We start from the raw sequence: 21,037 nt of genomic DNA, 5'->3' as shown, positions 1-21,037 counted from the left end.
CCAGATTTGGACTGTTTGCCTCACTGAGAAACAGAAACAGCCATAAATGCATTGGTTAACTTCTGCTATAAGTTTGAGACATTTGGGTTGCATGGCATACACAGGACTCAGACATACTGATAACCAAAAAATGCTTTTGTTTAAGGCTACGATTTCAAAATGGCTACAATTAACTGGCATTTAAATTTAACCCATTTGACACTGAAAGCCAATATTTGATGCTAAATTCTGGTGTAAAATCCATTATTGCTTGTGGGATCTCCAGACAGCAGGCACTAGGGGGTAACTGTCAATCTCTCCAGCACGTCAATCACAGAACAATTGGAAATGTGGCTCAGATGAAAATGAGACACAATAGCTGAACAACAAAGAAAACTAGTCAGAAGCACATAAATGAAATTTAGTAGTATTGTTGCTTTATAGATATAAAATGGATTAACACTGCAAATGGAGTAAATTCCAGGTAACTAAGGCAACATTAGTCTTTTATCTTATTTATCACAGCTTATTATGGCTGATACCATAACCACAAAAAAGGGGAGGCTGCACATTTTGAAGCACACATAAAAATGTATACATATAAAGTAAAGCAAAAAAAAATAACCCAAAACCAAAATTTAATCAAAATGGATTTTGAATATTTGAAAATCAAATGCTTCCCACAAAAGCATAAGAAATGGCTCTACAGGTTGTAAAGAGAAATTAATACATACCTGAGTAAAGATTTTAGCCACAGACACAAACTATATAGGTATTAGATCTTATAAGTCAAATGAAAGAAGCACTGGAAAACAGTTTAAAATAGGAAGTTCTTAAAAGTAAATTTCTGCCTTAACATATGTAAGCATATTTCAATTTACTCCCCATTAGTTTTCAAGAGTATCAGTCTAAACAGGAATATTTGTTTTCAAGCATATTCAGTTTTGGTAGTAAGAGTATGTCAAACCAGATTTATGTTCAGATTTTTTACTTTTCCAAAGTGATACATTTAAGCAGTCATTTTGCCTCAATACAAACATTTTAGGGCTCTAAAAACACTGACAATATAGATACAGCCACTTCCAATCCAATGCTCCTTTCTCCAAGATTCGCTAATGCTTTTTCTTTTAAAGGCTCAAAATATGCATATCAAAATTTTATACCTGATGTATACTTCACATTCAATAGGTAATAAACATAAGAAAAGCAACGTTTTCGTCCTTCTGGGAGTGCAAAGGGACAGAGGAAAGAGACACATATGCAGAGCTTGGAACTGTTCTAACTAAAGGCTCCATCTTACCTAATCAGAAACACTTTGTTCTCATTTGCAGGAGTTTGAGGAGTTTTCAAAAAAGAACATCAATGCAGATACATTACTTTTCTTCACCAAAGCAGTAATATGCATGAACTTAGGCGAAGAGAATAATGAAAAGGTCTAATATATGCTAGTTTATTATACTACGATTTCAAATATACACTTTCCAAAAAGGAACAGAATGAAACAGGTGTATTAGAAACAAAATTCTGCTATTAGTATTTCTAAATTATATTTCAACGGCCATGTATAGGTAGTTCTTGTTATTACCCTCATATTTAACAAAATTTCAAGAAGTTTTGCAGAAGAAAAAATTGACAAACACTTCATAGTTTAACCACTATTAAGAACCAAGAATATCAGTATTGTCTCATGCCAGTAAATTTGAGATTGCCAAGACAAAGCTGCACTTGAGTTACACAGAAATACAGAAATTCTTCATACTGAACTTAAGGGTTTTTTTTCCTTTGTTTGGGGGCTTTGTATTTGGGGTTTTGGTTGGGGTTTTTTTGTGGGATTTTCAGGGGGGTTTTATTTTATTTTGGGTTTGTGTTTTCAAAATCAACAGATACAGTATTTATTCAAACTGTACTAATTCTGGAACTAAAAACTTCAGTTCTGAGTAAGACTCAGCCACTCCAGCCTCTTCTTGACTTTTGGGGAGGGTGATGAGGTTTTGTTGGTTTATTTGCTTTGTGGGGGTTTTATTTCTCCCCAGTTAATCTTCCTGGCTTTCTGGTCTACCTCAGAAAGACTAGAGATTAGAAGAAATAAGGCAAACATTGGAAACACTTGCGGTATTGGCCATATGTGAATCTTCATTACAGATTTTGTGATAGAATCAGCTTCGCTTCACCCCACTGGGTGAGGGACTGATACAAACAAAATGCATCCCCTCAGAAATTACAGTTAACTGGAAACTTTCCCACAAGCGTAATTAAGATCAGTATACTGAAATAATTTTCTTGCCTTAACTCTGATTAAATTGATCTATAGAGTTGAAGAGAAATATTTGTATAAAGGTCTTGAACTGATTTTTTGTCTTTGAGTACAGTGTTCTTGTACAATTTGTAAAAAAAAAAAACCAGAGAGAAAAAGGAGTCAAATTAAAATTACCACAATACCTGACCTGCAGTTTGCTATTTCTAAGCAATGAAAATGCCAGCCATTATACCACAGCAAAACCACTCTTTTAATGGGTTTATAAACTAGTAATATCAATGTGTTAGAGTAAGAAACAACGTTAAAAAGTTAAACATTATGATTTATATTTCTCTCTGGCATTTTTACATATTTATTCAAAGGCAAAGTAGTAAATAAATAGGAACTGCATTACTTCTTCCTTCATAATCAGAAAATCATGCTTGACCTTGGAATTATACGAGGTGTGGCCAGGCTCCTCAGCTGCATGCAGCCTGTGGACAGTTGAAACATGGTTCCCAAGCCTTGGATGCACGGGGTGACCAGCAGCAGGCTGTGCTAATGCGGTATCTGCTGGGTATTCCACATCCACACTGGTGAAACAAAGGCAGCCAGGAGGGGAAACTGAGGCCAATCCTGCAAGGCTTCCCTATGACCTATTCACTCCCCATGAAGCCTCATACCACAACAGAACAGTACCATTAATTAAGAGCCAGTATCACCTCATACACATGAGCTACTCTTGGAGCTATACTCCTCTAATGTGTGTGCTGGGATATGTAGACATACAGTAAGTGATTTGAAGAAGCAGAACAAAACTGGCTGCCACACAACAACATGCAATTAAAGGCAAGTTTCTTCAGTGTCTTATATTTACTTAAAACTTTTACTATGCAGGAAAGCACAATCTGTCTCCAGAACCTCAGAGAGTACCCTGTTAGACACAAATTATTTTTGCTCACTTGCATACACCCAGAATACTTGTTTTACCATCCACTCTCCTCTGACCTGCTTCTAAGCTTCTAATTGACCTCAGGGTCAAGAGCTTCACCCCTACTTTCGTTCTCCCAACAGCTGTGAAATAGCAAGAAACAGAGCAAATGGGCAATCACTCGTGCCACACATCCTGCAATTGCTTGCTCCCCACAACTTATGTCAACATTGGTGCTGTACAGTAAGTTGGGACACGTCAAAATCCTGTAAAGCTGGGAATTAAGGACATATTTAACCTTACTCACTTGAATAAATCCCTTCCAAAAAATCTCTTTAGGGCATAATTATTAAATGCAATAAATTTCATTTTAATCTCACACAATGATTTTACATAAAGTCATATGTGAAGACAAAACCAACCCAAACAAATGTTTGCTGACCTAATCAAGTCTTCCTTAAAAGCTAACTTTGCCAAAGGAGATGCCCTGCTGGCAAAGCCTCTTGAGTTTAATGACACATTGCCAATCCGTTTAAGGCCAAAGCTGAACCATCTCTAAACAGGTGTTGAAATGTAATCATGGATTAAAAGAAAACCTGAGGAAAAGATGCCAAGAAATTAAACACCTCTGGGTCACTACTTTGAATCTATTCCAGGCTACTAAATCAGCTACAGTAATTACCATCTGGTAGTCTACATAAAAATAAATTACTGGCCTTTTTGTTTTAATTCACTTCATGGTACACAAAAGGTCTTTATAAACAAAAGTTTCAGTTGTAATTGAAAGCTTTGTTGATAATCTCACTAGGTTACACCCAGTGCAACTACGTATTGAGTTTGAACTGCCTTCTCATTACTGGCGAGCCATCAGAAGTTTTTCTAACAGTTCAGTGCCAGGGTGTATGTGCTATACCTACACTGTTATAGATAGAAGATAGCAGGAAATTTTATTTTCTTAACAAGAATACGTTGCTGTCTGAAACACGCAAAAATGCATGCTTTCTGCTTCATTACGCTCAGGACAACAGCAGGCTCATAATTTAACTAATAAAAAACATTTCCTAGTGCTGACTGGCATTAATGAAGTTGGTATAAAAATAAAGACATTCATTGCTAAGCTTCACCACATCAAGGTGGAGGAAAAGTAGTTGACAGGAACACTAACAAACACTCCTATCTACAAAATATTTCCTTCAGAAAACTGAAACGAATAATTAACAACATTTTTAAGAAATATGACTTTTGTTAAGTTGTATGTCTGCACATCCAAAGAAAAAACTCTAGTCAGCTGTTCTGGGAATAAATAGCAGTTTACATATGACTCTTCTCCCACAAAAGAAAAGCACACTTAACACAACTGTCTATTCTGTATTACATTCACCATTTGAACTTAAATTCTTGCACACTATATTTAGCTGGTTTATTTCTTTGTAAGAACATTTTTCAGTTCCAATAAGCATTTTAATTGAGTTTTCTTTCTTTTTATTTTCCTCCTTCTTCTATTTATTTTTTTAAACATATAGCCTTCTTCCAGGTCATTCTCATGAAAGAGTAAACTATAAATGACCTTAGAAACAATTTGCATTCTTCTATCTTTTTCTTGAGCCTACATTATAAGAATTAAACTTGGTAATAGTCAATGTAATTCACACACCACTTAATGTTTCTTTCACACCACAGATATTTGATTTATGATACGTTTTATGTATTTTTTTCCCTTTGCTTCTTCAAACAAGCTTAAAGATGCTGTTTTCACCCCCAAATTTAACTGAACTAAATGTGTAGATATAAAAGCCTATGTAGTCTCTCTCAAGATACGATTGTCAACAGTTTAGAAAAAAAACCCAATCAGTTTTTCGTTTCTCTCATCCTCCTCTCACCCATTTTTCTTCCAGTTTCTTGACATAAAATGCAGACTACGATAAAATGGCATAGGCCATCACAAGGGCATGCAAACAAAGCATTTTTCTTCAGTAAAGGCCCACCTTAATTATTTTAAGTGCCTCCTTCTGAAATCTGACATTTTGAAGGAGGAGGGGAAGTAGGAGAAAGACACTCAATTGGATAAATGAAAGCCAGGCACAGGCAGAAGCTCAGCAACCTGAATCCTGAGACAGAGCTGTTGTAAGTAGAATATTCACATTAACTAATGGGGAGAGAGATGGATGCTAGGTAAAAGGAATCAATACAAGAAGTGGCAAAAAAGTTTAAATTGACCTCTCCTTGGGGTTTTTATTTTGTTGGGTTTGGGGATTTTTTTGTGTGTGTGGTGGTTTGGTTTTGTAAGGTTTTTTTTTTGTTTTTAATAACAGTTCCTTTAAGGAAGAACTTGTGTACACAGGCAGGTGGTTTTGTTTCCTTAATTTGAGGTAGCAGTTCAGCTATTTCACTTGCAGGGCTTTGAAAAATTCAGTGGCAGATACATCATTTAATTAAAAATATTGCTCACCCTTATCCTTTTCTGTCCCAAACAGGGCTCATTTAAATATGGATGCATTTTCAGATGTTAATCTACAATGGCAGTAGTGGCCAGTGAATGACAGCAAACTTTGAAAATAACTTGTTGGCTCTTAAATGACTGAAAAAAAAATCATTTAGATTAACTCCATAAACAACTAAAATCTGTAGCAGTCATCCTTAAGTCAGCCACTGTAACACCTTGTTAAATATTTTGCATGCATAACTAACACAGAACCATAGAACGGTGGGGGTTGGAAGGGACCTCTGGAGATCATCTTCTCCAACCCCCCTGCTTGAGGAGGGACACCCAGAGCAGGGGGCACAGGAACGCGTCCAGTTGGGTTTTGAATGTCTCCAGGTAAGGAGACTCCACAACCTCCCTGGGCAGCCTGTTCCACTGCTCTGGCACCCTCATAGGAAAGAAGTTTTTCCTCATATTCAGGTGGAACTTCCTGTTTTCCAACTTGTGCCCATTGCCCCTTGTCCTGCCACTGGGCACCACTGAAAAGAGTCTTATAACACTACATTACTATTCCTAATTAGATGTACATATATCTTCCCTCTCCCATCATTTATTCTTGTAGTTTTGCCTAGCAGGAACTGCTGCTGAATTCCCTAGAATGTTAAGTTTAATATCCATTTAAAATATATTCATATTTTGATGAACTTATGATATAACACTTGCCTCCAAAGAGTAATTTCTTTATATATATATGTGTAGTATGTGCTCGAGCCAGAAAATTCATGAACAAGTGCTACACATTTGACTACGCGTAACACTGCCATCAAGAAAAATAATGTAACTTAAAATCATTACTATTACCTGGAATAGCTGAGGTAAAGCTTTCACAGTGAGACAGAACCATATTCCCAGCTTGCAAGGAAGTAAGTCATGCCACTGTGGTTTGTCCAGTACTCTGCAGTCAAATAAAAATTGTAAGTTTTTCATTACTGCCACACAATCTCTAAGTCGTAACTTTCCCATTGTCCTTTAATATGATCAGCACTTGTCAACTCCTACAAAATTTGTAACTACATAATATTAAAGATACATTTTGAATATTTAATTCAAAATACAAAACAGCTAACTTCTAATCATCGTTGTATTTTCATCTCTGAAAAAGGGCTTTTCTTCAAGAAAATAAATTTGTAGGCCACATAATCACTTCAGTTTAAAAAAAAAAAAAAACGGAGTGAAAAAAACCTCAAGCCTCAACTGAGTGTTCACAAGTGCTGACAACCAGATATGAAGACTGTAGCATAAACAAAACAATACATAAAAATTAATGTCATTTGCAGTTCACTAGAGCATTACTCACTGATGTCATCAGGAAAGACGACAGGCAGAATGGTCTCTGATCTCCATCCTGCATTGATCCAGTTCATGCCCCTGCTGTGTGAACTATTTAAACCCTTTATTTCTTTCTATGAATCAATAGGAGAAATGGTGGTATCTTTTGGAGTATCCTGAAAGTCACTATTTCCCTATATGTTTCTTAACAAACAATGGTGTTAGAAGCCTTTACTAACACGCTTGTTTTTAAGTTAATCAGATAAAAAGCATTAAACCAGACAAGCATTAAAACTCCCCCAAACCCTCCTTGCTTGGTATGGTAATAAACTAAAGCTTAAATAAATGGAAACCTGTTAATTGTAATCAAAGGCAAAAATGTTCAAAGACAGAAGTAGTTGAAAAATAATCTAAAAATCAACTTGTAGAAATAATATATTTCTATAAGTCAGATACCATTAATTCCGCTTTAATCTTTCAACTATGTTGATGCGCTGAATAAACACCACACATTTATTTACAAATCAAAACCTGGAAACACATCCACACTGGCACAATTTATATCAGCAGTGGCTGTTACTACAGTTATTTTTCTCATAAAAATATTTCAAAGATGCAAGGAGAAAATTATAAAATTAAACCAGTAGCTGATAAAATGTTTTAAAATGCATAAAACAAGAAAGTTCCTTCCCACCTTTCATTTTTGTCTAGAACAGCAAGTTTGGCTTCATCTGTACTCCTGCTGCCTGTTTTTTTCTTCTTCTCCCTCTTTTTTCTGCTAAGCAGTTCATCCTTGATGTAGAAAGAACTACGGTTACAGGTTATCATTAACATGTAAACCACAAATGTTACTGGGACTCTTCTGTGAAGGGTAAACAGTAGAGTAGCATTTATGCAAATGTATCTAGGGGTCCTACATGATTAAGTAAAATGATCTATCTTAACAATAACTGTTGCCATGGTAGCCAGTCTTTAAACACACATGAAGTCCAGTTCTGTCACTCATGTGTATCTCCATAGCAATCAAAGTTTTCTAAGACGAGAAAGCATTCAACTTGCCTCCTTTCTCATTCATCAACTTCAATAATGCAGTGGAAAATAAAAAAAAAAGTAAATAGATGCTAATGTATGAATATTTTTCAAGTTATGCTTAGGTTTTTTTTCTACTTTACTAAGTGCAATAGATTTTTATATGACAAAAAAAAAAAAAGTGGTTTATACTGCTTACCAATGCTTATCCTGTTAACAAAATCCCAAACCAAAAAAGCTAACAAAAAAGGCAAAGCAAGCATGACTTTTAAATGAGTAAAAACTGATTATTTTTAAATAACATTAGGAAAACTGCAGACACGACTACAGTAGCATATGATTCTGCATCAGTAGATAGATTTTTTTAATTCCTTCTTCTATCCAGTTAAAATCCAAAGAACCATCTCTTGCTATTTATTACCAATTGTAGAAAAATGAAGTAGTTGTTCAATTACTATTTCTGTTGTTCAATATCTCATTCTATAATTATCACCTTTTAAAATATGAAAAATCCAAATTCAAAACAGGAAGTTGTAGAGAACCCTATAATATGCAAACTTCTGCAGGAAATTCAATACTAATAATTGAAGCAAGTTTGATTTATCACCAATACTTACCAGCTGTTTTTCCAGGTAGATTGACCAAACCACAGCATAATGACCCACTGTGAGTATAATGAACAAGAGTAATGCCAGCTCAGCATTGCTCATTTTTCTCACCCGCCTGTAGTAGAATACAGGCTGTCGCCAATCTGGTAGTCCATTGATCAGAATATCATCATACCTACAGTAGCAAATATAACAGGCTTTCATGGAGAGCTAAAAATGAAATAAGCAAACCATCCAATTATAAAACAAAACAAATTATAATCCACAGACTGCTTGAATAATACACACACAAAAGATCATTTCATAATTTAAAAAAATCTTTTTTTTTTTTAATAGAGAAATGCCTTGTTTTGTCAGCTGCTAAGCTTGCAGCTGGAAACAAACAGAATCCAGAACCAAATGCTGGGGAAATGTATCTAGTCTTTTACAAAAAACAAAACAAAACAAAACAAAACAAACAACCCCAAACCAAAAAAACCCACCCACAAACAAAAGTAATTCAATTGCTCCTGCAACACCCTCCCCCGCCCAGCTCATTCACTTCTGAAATAACCGACTTCTAGAAATGTACGTGTGTTCTACCTGCCTAGTAACCAGCGAGCAGGTCTCCATGATAGAAGCGAATAACAAACCACGAACTACTAAATAGGTAGCAAACAAAAGTCTCAAACAGTGGAAACCTTTTTTTCTTTTATAAATTAGAAGACCAAGTGCTGGGGGGAGGGAAGAGGTGTCTTTACTTTTGTTTTGTCCTTTAGTAGCACGATACCCGTTAGGTAAAATTGCTGCCAGACTTAACAGCCATTCTGTGTCAGATATGAATTTAAGTTAAAGTCTTGATTTTGATGTTAGAAAACACAGTTCACCACAGCTAGAAGATTTTGATTTTCTATTTGAAAAGCTATCTCCAAAATCAATCTGTTTTAAAACTGTTTCATTTTACTAACGCTACTGACTGTAGAGAAAGCATTTTATGACAATTCGTCAGTTTTTCTTCACACAAATGTCTTGAAATATCTTAGTATGTCTAGGGTTTTTTATTTACAGTATGTTATCATTAATTTAAAAATAAACAAACCACAGACATGCAAAGCAGATTTTTCTATTTAACTTTTCAGAGTAAAGTTTCAAACAAAAATCTCTACAGTAAACTCAAAAACCTGTATGTTCAAGATGCACAACCTGTTAATCTTAAATGGAACACAACTCATTACATATTCTAATCACACCATTTCCAGAATTAAATCTGCACTGAAAGGCCTAATTTGGTGCAACACATTGACCAAAATATTTTAATTAAAAATATTCTGAGTTAGGCGCAGGCCTAATTACAGGAATAGAAATAGGGCCTATATTGTCATGCAGGTCAGTAGAACTCAGTAGTAGGTTTTTCTCAAGTAAATTGACCGATCCAGGAATAATAGCGCAGCTGCTAAACTGCCAGTCTTGACATGTAAATCAATTTAAATGCAACAACTGCACTAGCTACTTTGATAGTTATTAAATTGATACCTTGGAGATGTACTAAAAAAAAAATTTCCACAAGCAAATTCATTTTTATTAAGCAGAAAGAGGCAATGGTTTTCAATTTTAAAATATACTTTAATTCAGCGCCATCTAGAAAAGCTGACTTCTGATAAAACATTTGTTCGAGTTGGCACTGTTATTTCTACGCAAAAGATTGAACACCTCAAGATTCTGCACTGTTCTGAACGCTACCAAAAGTAAAATTTATATTACAAAATTCTGTCTTCCATTACAGTTATAAGAATACTAAGATTAATATCTATTATTGTAAAATTTGAAATAATAACTTTTTTCCTTTCCCAGTAAGTCAGAACGAATTAACTACTGATGCCTCAACACAAACTCTGTTCAAAATAATTGCTTAGGATGTTGTGTCAAAACTGAAGCTTAAATATTTGCTTTTGTTTAAGAATTAAGTAGAAGTTTTAGCATTTAAAAATAATGCATTTGCTAAACATTTCATTGTTAGAATACGAGAAAATATTTTAGAAACAAAACCATTTTAAAAACAAATTAGGTTGATAACAAGATTTCACAAAAGATGCTCTTCCTTTGAAAGCTTCAGAGAAATATATGTAGAATCAAGAAATAATTTTTAATACTACTATAAATTTATAAAGCATTTGGCTTTCTTATACACTAAGACTTGTTAATTGAGGTACTGAAAATGTGGCTACTGATTAAATAAGGTCCATATATGCTAATGGTACCAATATAGTAATATGTAAAACAAGACTGCAAACTAACGGCTGGCAATGCTGTTCTATTACAAATTTTCTGTTAAGAAAAAATAAATAAAGACAGCAGAGTCTTTTGCATTAAACACTTTAAACAGCACTCTGTATTTACTAGGCTATGTCCACTGTTCTGAACAACAGTCTCCAAGGATTAAGTCTCAGAATCAATGCTCTATTGATTTTACTATCAATGAGCATTATGGCTCACACGACTGGCCATTTTAAGGGAAGATAGCTTCTATTATAACCCACTTTTTAGAATATATACTGTTAAAAGATAAATCACTGCTTTCAATAGTAATTAAGCTCTGTATTTGAAAAATAAAGATATCAGTGATTTTTAGGTTTTCAACTAGTAAATGATCCTACTGAAACTCAAAAGCTTCCCATAATTTTAAAATCTTGATTTCCAAATTTAGGATGTGGTTTAATTAAAAGCAAGTTTCTCATTAAAGAATTTCTTTACAGAAACCTATATTAACTATGAAAGACAGTTAAACCCATGTGCATCAAGAACCACATTCAAAATTTAATTACACAGCATTCTTCTTTTGGGAACCTGTATCAATTGTTACTTTATGTAAGGAAAAAAAATTAAGCTGAAACGGAAGAATATGTCTGCAGTATTTTCGCCTCAGACATATGTACACAGAATGCAGCAAATCTTTGACATACGAGTATACCTGCCAGTCGCCTCTGAAATGTAGCAGTCAGCAAGCTAAAAACCCCCAAAGCACCAACAGAGAAACAAAAAGAAAAAAAAAAATCTCCATTTATAACTTAGGTTGAATCCTTATTTTAAGAATTAGGATTCTGTACAAAACTTCTTAGTCTTGTACTAACAAGTAACCAATTGCAAGATTATTATAATTTCATTCTTCTATAAAGTTTCATTAAACAGTTTTTAGAGCTCTTTGTAGAATCAATTATGTTGCAAGAAAAAATCCATTAACTGTAGTAGCTAATTACAGTATCATCTCTTTTAATATAATTATAATTTACTCTTCCCTTTAGGAGAATCACTGTATTTCATATTTCAAATAATTTCAGGCATCTGATATAGTTTATATACTATAACCTTGAATTTGTGAGATCTATTCTGAACTACGGGAAGACAGCACTGCGTTTTTTATTTTGGGGGCCTTTTTTCCTCAAGCTGTCAAAGACATCCAGTGCAACATCAGCCAGAACAATTTGTACCTATGAATACAGACATTTAATTATAATGAGAGCTAAGATAAACACCTTTCTTACTCTAAACAAGTATATCTTGATTTCTTTGCAAATGCTTCCTGTAATCAAGCCCAATTGTTACAGAGGATAGGCCTGGTAGGTAAAAAAAGCTCCTTAAAATGGTAACAAACAATGAAATTAAAATCTAAGATTTTTGCCTAATTACAATTAATAGAAGTGCATAAAACCATCTACTTTTTTATTAGCCTTTAATTATTTTTAATTTATGAAATTTATCATCGTCAAGTTGATTTACCAATAAATGCCCTTGAGTAAAGTATATTTCAGGAAATGCACCTATCTCTACATACCCTAAAGAAACTTTTTCTGTAGAATTTCACACACTCTGCAGTGTGTAAACAAAACATTATGTTATGCTGCATGTATGTTTAAATTATTGTTAAACACTGCTACATTAAACTATGTTGCTTGTATGTTTAATATTAGAATGTTAGAATGTTTTGATTATGTATCAAAGTCTGTAAAAGAAAAGTACTAACATGGTAGTATTACTATATTCTGTACTACTTCTAACAATATTAATATGCCTCACAAGCAACTATATCACTTTCTCAAAAAAGCAAACCACATTTTAATTATAAAGCCCTGTATTATAATTGTCAGTAGAGGAACCATAATATTTTAAGAAAGGCTTCTGCCATCAGATAAAATTTAAAAATCACTGATAAATATGAAAATACAAGGGTTTTAGAAAAATAACTATATATCACTGGCCAACAGATCTTTCTTTTTAGAATGCTATTTCTGTACACGCACACAATTAACACCTCTGACATTCACCAAGACATGGAGGAAAGGTGTAATTAGACCCAGTTTTATTGTTTCGAAATGAGTTAATCACTCACTCATATAGTGTAGGACCTTATTCCTGCCTTTACTGGTTCCACTCTCTGTACGCCACCAGGACCAATGCTGGATTACATTACACTTTTGAGATGAACAGTAAGAAGCAGGTACAGCTGACTTCACTGTACAGAAGCCTGCAGCTCGCTCTTCTTGAGGTTGTTTTATCCCGTGCCCCAAACCATGTAGGTGTCCAACTGTGAAGGGATTCCCAGATAAACTGCCAGAATTCCTCACCAACTAATTTTAAGAAATGGAACTGATTTCCATCTCATCCCACCAGGTCTTAGAATTACTTTAGCAATAAAAACTACCACACTGCTGGGGTCAGGGTGGGGAGGGTGGGATCTGGCAGAAAGCCTTGTTACAGCAGTCCCAAATAAGTGTCTCTGGAATCAGGGTAAAATGAAGTTGATAAGCCCTGAGAGACAAAGAGTGCTGCATAGCTTCTCCCCAGTGCATGAGCATGACATTAAACTTTGAGCCTCTTCCACTAAGTCCATCACCTCACAATGCATAGCCAAATATCAACATCTAAAGTAGGAAGATCCAAAAAAGCAACAGCTCTCCCCTTTCCTTTGCCATACGGTTGCAAGAAACCTGTAAGTTACCTTACAACAGAAACAATATTAAATGAGCAACTCCTAGCACACTTACTTGTTTTAATGACATGCTACAACCATGCCTTACAGGATACAGGACAGACCACCCTCCATTTACAAGCTCAGCTGAGAGTTTATTATTAGACTGTATAATAAATCTGATCAATAAAGGTTTTCTCAAAGCAATGAGACCATATAGCTCTGCTACTCTACATGTTATTTCTAAACTCTGCATATTATTTCCAGAAAATTCTCTGAAGATAAACACTATTTAATCCACTACATTTATATTTAATCAACATCAACCATACATCCACACTGTGCAAGAAAAGTTATTGACAATGTCGTATTTATTTCGTACATAATGAACTCAACCTAAGCTAGAACAATCTACTGCTGCTTTAACTTCTCATTTGTAATCACTGTGCTGCACTAATTAACCATATTCTCACAAAAAAGTTTGGTAAGTTAGTCACATTCACAACATATACAATGCTTAAAACAATTTTTACAAGCTACTGCATCACAGCTTGATGCAAAAAGCTGCTGCCACAGCTGCAAGGAAATTCCTAGAAGTTCCATGCTGGAACCAACTTCCAAAGAGGCAATGTCACAAAATGTGTGTAAACAATGTTACAAACAAAAAAGATGGAAAAAATCTTGGGGATAACTCACTTTTCAAGTGGTCTGAAACCACTGAACTTTTTCTTTTTTTTTAAAGTTTCCTTGAGTAGAACTTCACAATGCAATTCTCTTGGGAGAGGTGAAGCAAAAAAAAAAAAAATTCCAACAACAAAAAAAAACAAATAAGTTTCCAAAAGTACTTCTATGAAGTACATTTTCATGATACTTCAAGAGAGGATTATCAAAAAGTAGATAATCTGCACTATAAAACCTGGACTCCTGCCAAGACATCTACAAAGCCAAAAACCCTTCAAGAAATGTCTCGTGTAGCTGTTTAAAGACTTGTAAGATGAAAGATGATTTACTAAAACTCCAACCCAAAAACAAAACTCTTTCAGTGTCCCAGTTTTCCTGATAGTCATTAGTTTAAATGGTCATCTGCTTAAAAGGAAAACAACCCAAAACAAAACAAGCAGACAAAAAAAAAAAAAACGTTCAAAATAGTCTTCTAGAAAGCAGATCACCCCAGGTTTTCAGTTGTTAATCCTATCCCCTTCAGGTACTGCTGAACGTGCTCCTGAAGCAGCACGGACAACTATCATTAAAAAAAAAAAAAAAAAAAAAAAGCTATGTATATCAACGTTTACAGTATTATAGATAGTACACCTGACGAAAAAAACCCCAACAATGAACAAAGCAACAGAAAACAATGTTGAAGACTACATACACTGGAAAAAATCCATAAACATCATGCAACAAAACTTCAGTTGATACAGTGAGATAAAACTGACAGTTGACTCAGTGGTCTGTATTTTTAACCACAACTTTAATGAAACAAGCAATAATAATTGACACAACTCAACAAAAAAAAAAGTTAGTTTAAAAGTTAAGTGATAAAATATTGCTCCAAATAACAGCTAGCTTTTAAAGTTCTTTCAAATACTAGTTTTAAAGAATAACCAGTATATTACACAAAAATACATACCAGCTTCCCCTTTAAGCCACATACAATCTTTAATTAAACAACTACATAGGAATTACAAACTTAAATTATGCAAAAAATAATCTGAAGAGTTACAATTAAGTCAAACAAGACTTCAATATATCACTGGCATGAATGCTTTATTTAAGAGCCTGTGCAAATTAACTCACCTCTGCCTCCTTTCTTCATCCTTTAAAACCTCATAGATGGCCACCAACTAAAACAAAAACAGGAAAAGAAAAAAAACCACCACGCTAAAGAGTTTACTTTAGGACTGAGTTTATTACATTTGAACAGTAGTTTTTTTACATTTTTACATATTTTACATTTCCCAACTAATGCCCTTTGCTTGTTTTCACTTTTTCCTACAACACTAAGAAGCAAACTCAGTATGCGAAAGAGTGACATATTCACACACAGAGTCAGATACACACACAAACAACAACTACAAAAGACATTTTTTCCTTCCTCACATCTGTCAGACTGAGTCTTGTCTCAGCTTTAAGTAAAAAGTATCATTTGTTTCATCCTAAAGATCTTACTGAAATTAGGTAGCCTGTATTTAGTCATCAGAAGTATGTCTCAACAGTCTCATGGTTTCACTCTGTAAAGATTCAAAGGTGAAAATTCAAAAGGTAAAATGATTTTTTTCCTTAAATTATGCCTACATATGACTTGCATTGAGAACTGATCAGAAATTTTCCCTACTGCTTTTGAAGATTACTTATAAATGGTCTGCCAAAGTGCAAAACAGACTTACACTCTTAGGAGGAAAGTGTAAGTATTATGTTCAAATTATTTTTAATATACAGGTAAATACTAAATCTGATTTATTCAACAAGTTAACTCCAAAAAAGTGTCCTTGTTTTTAATCTAGCTACATCAGGAAACATGTAATTCATTGTTCAACTTAGTCATTTCGAAGGCGCACCATTGTTCTTACTAAAACAACATAATCATAAAAAATTTTGATTTCATTTTCCCTAAAGCTTTTATTGCCACACATTGCACTTACTTGCCTAAACTGTGTTTCTGCATTTTCATCTTTATTCTTGTCTGGGTGTAAAATTAGTGAAAGCTTTCGATACGCTTTCCGAATGTCTGCAGACGAAGCATCCTAAAAAAAGAAAGCAAAGCAAACTGTCAGAAACTAATTCCCAGAACTTTGTCAAGATGTGAAGACAGCCAACCAAGTGCAGGAACTAAAGCAACATAACCTGAGACATCTACCAACCAAATCGTGCAACTAGCCCAGACTAAATGACTGAACAGTCATTCAGTCCAATTCATCTTTCATCTTAACTTACTTCATTACCATACATCCATAACAATATTTGCCAAAACTTCTAAACACTTTCTTCCTTAAAAACTAACCCGGGCACTTTCTGCACCATTTAAAAGTTCAAATTAAAACTGAAAATTATTGCATCGGCATCATCAAGAAAGACTTCATTTCAGCAAATTATCATGCTCAATTTCCCAAAATCAGGACTTGCTATGAACTCTTCCCTTATTAATATTTACATGTAATTCACCGCTAATAGGACTCCCATTCAACTGCAGCTTCACCATGCCTAAAGAACTGTATTTTTCTAAAGTAGCTTCAAATTGCAGTCTTGAAGCTATACTGTAGCACTGACATCAATCTATACATTAATCATTTTAAGAATTGCACACATTTTGCAAGAAAAAATAAAACTCAGAATGTAATATGCATCAATGATGTACCAACTTAGCTGCAAAATGCACACATTTCTGAATTAATGACTGCTATTTAGTACATGCTATCAAGATATCCAGAAATTGAAGACTTCAAGAGTTCTATTTTATAGTATATAGGTGCTACACTCACCAGAAGATCCACAAAGCATCATATTTTAACAGTACTTGCATTCTACTAATAACATGTCCGAGGCAACAATTTAGAAATCAACTCTTTACCTGACAATTTTTATTTCTTGATTTTATATATATTGTTCCCCAGGCTATTTTCTCTCTCTCTCTCTCAACATTACAGTGTCAATAGGGATTAAAAACCACCAAAACCCAGACCTGAATTAGCTGTGAGAGGAACAGAGCTGAAATAAGATAATAATTAATGCAATACTGTAATTAGTCTGTCAGGCTTTTTATTACAAATCATTATTTTCATTTTAGAATTTTCAGTTTTATAACACGAGGCTATAATATAATGCTGTATACAAGTTTGGGCCAGGAGTGAATATTAGAGAAAGACTGTAGGAGGGGAAAGGGAAAAGGATAAAATGGGGGGAAATGCAGAATCTGAGAAAATTCAGCTTTGAAATTGTATTTTAAGGAAGCTGGTATTATCCCCTAATGGAAGACCGAAGTTTCCATAGCCTGTTGTCTGTCAAAGGAAGGTGCATTTATTACTCACAGGGAAGATTTCTCCGGAAAAGACCGCATATGCATTTTTTAATTTTTAAATTTTCCAACAGCTACTTGTAAGGTGTGTGCACACAAAAGCAGAATTCCTCTCGTTAAGTACCAGCTTGCTTCCAGCTTGATTACTGCTAGTGAGTTTTTTCATACTGCCATTGTTTTATAGGTTTATTTTTAACTCTTGGTTAAGGGGAAGGAAGAGACAGTGACTAAATATCTATTCTAAGAACAATGAAACATTAAATTCTTTAGATGTAGGCTTAATAGAATTATATTAAGTGAATGTAAAAATGCAAAGTAAATAAATCTTTTAAAAATTAAGGATTGAGATCATGACAACCTCAAGAAATTAGTACCTCCAGAGAGTGTATTTGGGATAAACCACACATTTAGATGTGCTTGGTAGTATTATTGGAATGCTCCCAATGAACTGTTAAAAACCTGATAAAAGCATATTACAGAGGTATGCCATGGTATTCTTGTAATTACTTCAAACAAACAAGCAAAAAAGTTAGTGTTTTCAGTTGTACCCAAACAATTTAAACTTTAGTTTTCTTTGGAAGCAGCATGATTATTTGTGTAAAAGATAAGGACAAAAGGTAGTTTATCTGTTTCATGCTTAAGCAGAGATCCCAGGTCAACTCTGAAAGAATATTATGTTGCTTCACCTTAGGAAGTTGAAAAAAAATTATAATTTACAAAACTAGATTGTTCATCTTAGTTACCAGAAATAATTTTGAGATTGTTTTGTTTTCCCTCAACTACCAAACCAGTCAGCCACTTTATAAACAATGTGGGCTTGTCTTCAAACAGAATATAATATTTCAACACTACTATAGCAAATAAAAGTAGGAAATAGTTTACTGGCCATGGTTTTAGCTAAACCATGAAAGTGACCTTATCAGCTAATATCAGCTAATTGTAACTAAGCCCCCAAAAGGTTGAAATGGGGACAACAATACCAGTAATTAATTAAATATGGGATGTTGCTGTAAATTATTGAATTACAACTGGTCCATATAAACTTCTACAAGTCTGTCTCCTAACTGATTCTTCACCATACTGTCAAACATAACACAGGACAATGTTGTATGTTCCAAACATTTTGCTAATGCTACCTACAGGTAACGTTAGGCATCTTCAGGCAAGGTTCCAGATCCTCTAGGAGCTGCCCTGAACAGAAGCGGTTGGTTTCTGAGAAAAGCCTCTCACCACTACAGAACTTCCTAGCAGCGTATGACCCTAAAGAAGCTACTAATAAAGAAACATCCTGATGTCAGCTGTTCTAAGAGACTTTCATTTATAGCTAACCGACTCTGTTGGCCACCTTCAGTAACATTTCCATAAAGGCTGAGCAACAAAACACTGAGTTAAGAGTCAGCATTTTCTACAGACTAAGATATTGTTTTACATATTAGGGCAGAAGTCCAAAGATTAGAGAGGGAGAGCCATGACCACACTAAGGTTTTGTTTGTTTTAAAGAAAAAGCTCAGAAGACACATCGAATGGCGTAGTTTACAATTCAGAAATCTCAATCTCGGTTACATCTAAGAAGGGAAAAATAAAATCTGTATAGGCTTATCAGTTAATATCAGAAGGAGCTGGTAATGTTACAGACAGCTAGTGCATTCAGTGATTTCATCAACACTGTGCTTCCGGTTGGCAAGTTTTGCCACCAATTAAGGCAAATGAGCCTGTCACATTGTCTCCCTCATGTGGATACAAACACCAAACGCATCACCCTACTTCTTGATACCCATCTTTTCATAGCAATATTGTCCCATCATACTTCCAAGGTTGAACATCTCTTTACACACACATTTCCACTTAACGACTTTTACTGCTGCAACAACAGCACACACTTCCATGTGCAGCATCAAAGTCCACTTTCATATGAGTCACTGATGTTCAGGAGGAAAAAAAACAATACTCCATCAAATATATTTTGAAAAACAAAGTGTAACATAAGCACTTATATTAAAAGATAATGCAAAATGAATGCTCTAAGCTAAAATAAAAACTGCCAGCTGTCATCTGCACAACTGGAAAAAATGCACATAGTAGACATGGAAAAGGTATTTTGTGCTAGAACTAGTTCTCAGAAATACCAAACTGCAAGCCTATACTTAGGTAGGCCACAGTCTGGCCTCTTATGCATGCAAATATGCAAGTATTCATGTGGGAATTTTTTAATTGCTAACATTTTATTGAACAAGCAGTGTGTCCATGCATCTAGTTATATGACCTCTAGGTAGAAGTTAAAAGTTCAATCTTTTACATTCTTTAATGTAATCCCTTACACTACAAACAAGTACTTTAGCACAAAAACAAAATCGCCATTTGAAGGAATCAACAGTATATCATAAGTTGAACACATTTCTTAAGGTAGTCTGTTGGAATTTTTAATTTTTGTCAGAAGGGTGCTACACATCAGATTCCCAGCATGGGGGAGAAGAGGAAACATTCTTCTCATTATTTGTGTCATTTATTTTTGTCAGCTTGTTCAATTCAGTCAATGAAAAACACATTACTAAATTTTATTTCACTCAGCATCATTTTCATATTCTCTAGTATTACCAAGAAAAGTTCTACCATTAAACTTCAAATACATAAGGAGAAACAAAGAAAGGTGGGGTTTTTTTTCACAACATAAAAATAAATAACCTAAACAGGTATTTGCCTTCTTTTTTTTTTTTTTTTTTTTTTTAAATTAAATTCTTGCTGAAAATGCACACAGATTCAAATCTGGTCTCCTCCTCTGTCTTTACAAATTCAGAGTCCCACGTACAGAGTTCACTCCCACCTTTACAATAAATAGAAAAACTGGTGTCGTACAGCACAAGTATATTACTCCATTGTCTTCTATCCCTAACGTAACTATGATTACTAATGAAGCTAAAAAAAAAACCCTCATTGTGATCCCAAGACAATTCTTGGTGAACACATAACACATCAGATATTGCCATAGGCAAACAGTGATTAGGTCAAGGGGAAAAAATAATCAATGTCTACATAGTTTTCACTTACCAACATATACAATTCAAAACCTAAATTGTTCCCTTGAGTGCAATGCAGTTATACAACAAGACTTAGTTACTTACAATTTAGCAACTGCTTCTAACGCAGTAAATGTTCTCAATTCATCTTGGGTTTTAAATATGCCTGCCAATGTCTTCAAATAGGTGGCATTATCTTTACTAGCAACGGAAAGGCACGTGGTTCAGAGAACCAAGTACGCAGATAGAAACCACGTTTCTATTCACTTGCAGTTTGTCCAATCAACTTGTTAATGGGTGAAAAGGTAATGACAATAGTATATCCTCCTCATTGCAGCACTGCTGAATAACTGTAGAATTTTCCACAGCGCGTGCTACTGAAGCTATATGGCAACCAAAAGTGACAATTGTAGAGAGCTCCAGCTGACTGTATTTCAAGCGTGAACCTTATACCTTTAAACAACCTCAGCACAGGCCAGCCTTCATGAGGCCTTTTTCAGCCTTCCCAAATAATAAATCAAACGTACATAACTCT

At 34.5% G+C, this 21,037-nt stretch overlaps 1 protein-coding gene across 1 annotated transcript in view; it reads right to left on the bottom strand.

Annotated features, from left to right (window-relative positions):
• The window catches only part of DNAJC1 (DnaJ heat shock protein family (Hsp40) member C1), a 108,979-nt gene that overhangs the window by 55,005 nt on the left and 32,937 nt on the right, over positions 1 to 21,037 (bottom strand). Inside the window, exons 2-6 of the mRNA XM_075082672.1 lie at positions 16,119 to 16,220; positions 15,274 to 15,320; positions 8,544 to 8,709; positions 7,592 to 7,689; positions 6,430 to 6,523 (exon numbers count right to left, since the gene is read on the bottom strand). Of these exons, the coding sequence (XP_074938773.1) occupies positions 6,430 to 6,523; positions 7,592 to 7,689; positions 8,544 to 8,709; positions 15,274 to 15,320; positions 16,119 to 16,220 (507 nt within the window). The remainder of the gene's footprint in view (positions 1 to 6,429; positions 6,524 to 7,591; positions 7,690 to 8,543; positions 8,710 to 15,273; positions 15,321 to 16,118; positions 16,221 to 21,037) is intronic.

Source organism: Phalacrocorax aristotelis, chromosome 2, assembly GCF_949628215.1.
Source record: "Phalacrocorax aristotelis chromosome 2, bGulAri2.1, whole genome shotgun sequence".
Classification (NCBI taxonomy): domain Eukaryota; kingdom Metazoa; phylum Chordata; class Aves; order Suliformes; family Phalacrocoracidae; genus Phalacrocorax; species Phalacrocorax aristotelis.
The sequence above is the reverse complement of the archived record's forward strand: the minus strand, read 5'-3'. Positions and strand labels throughout refer to the sequence as shown.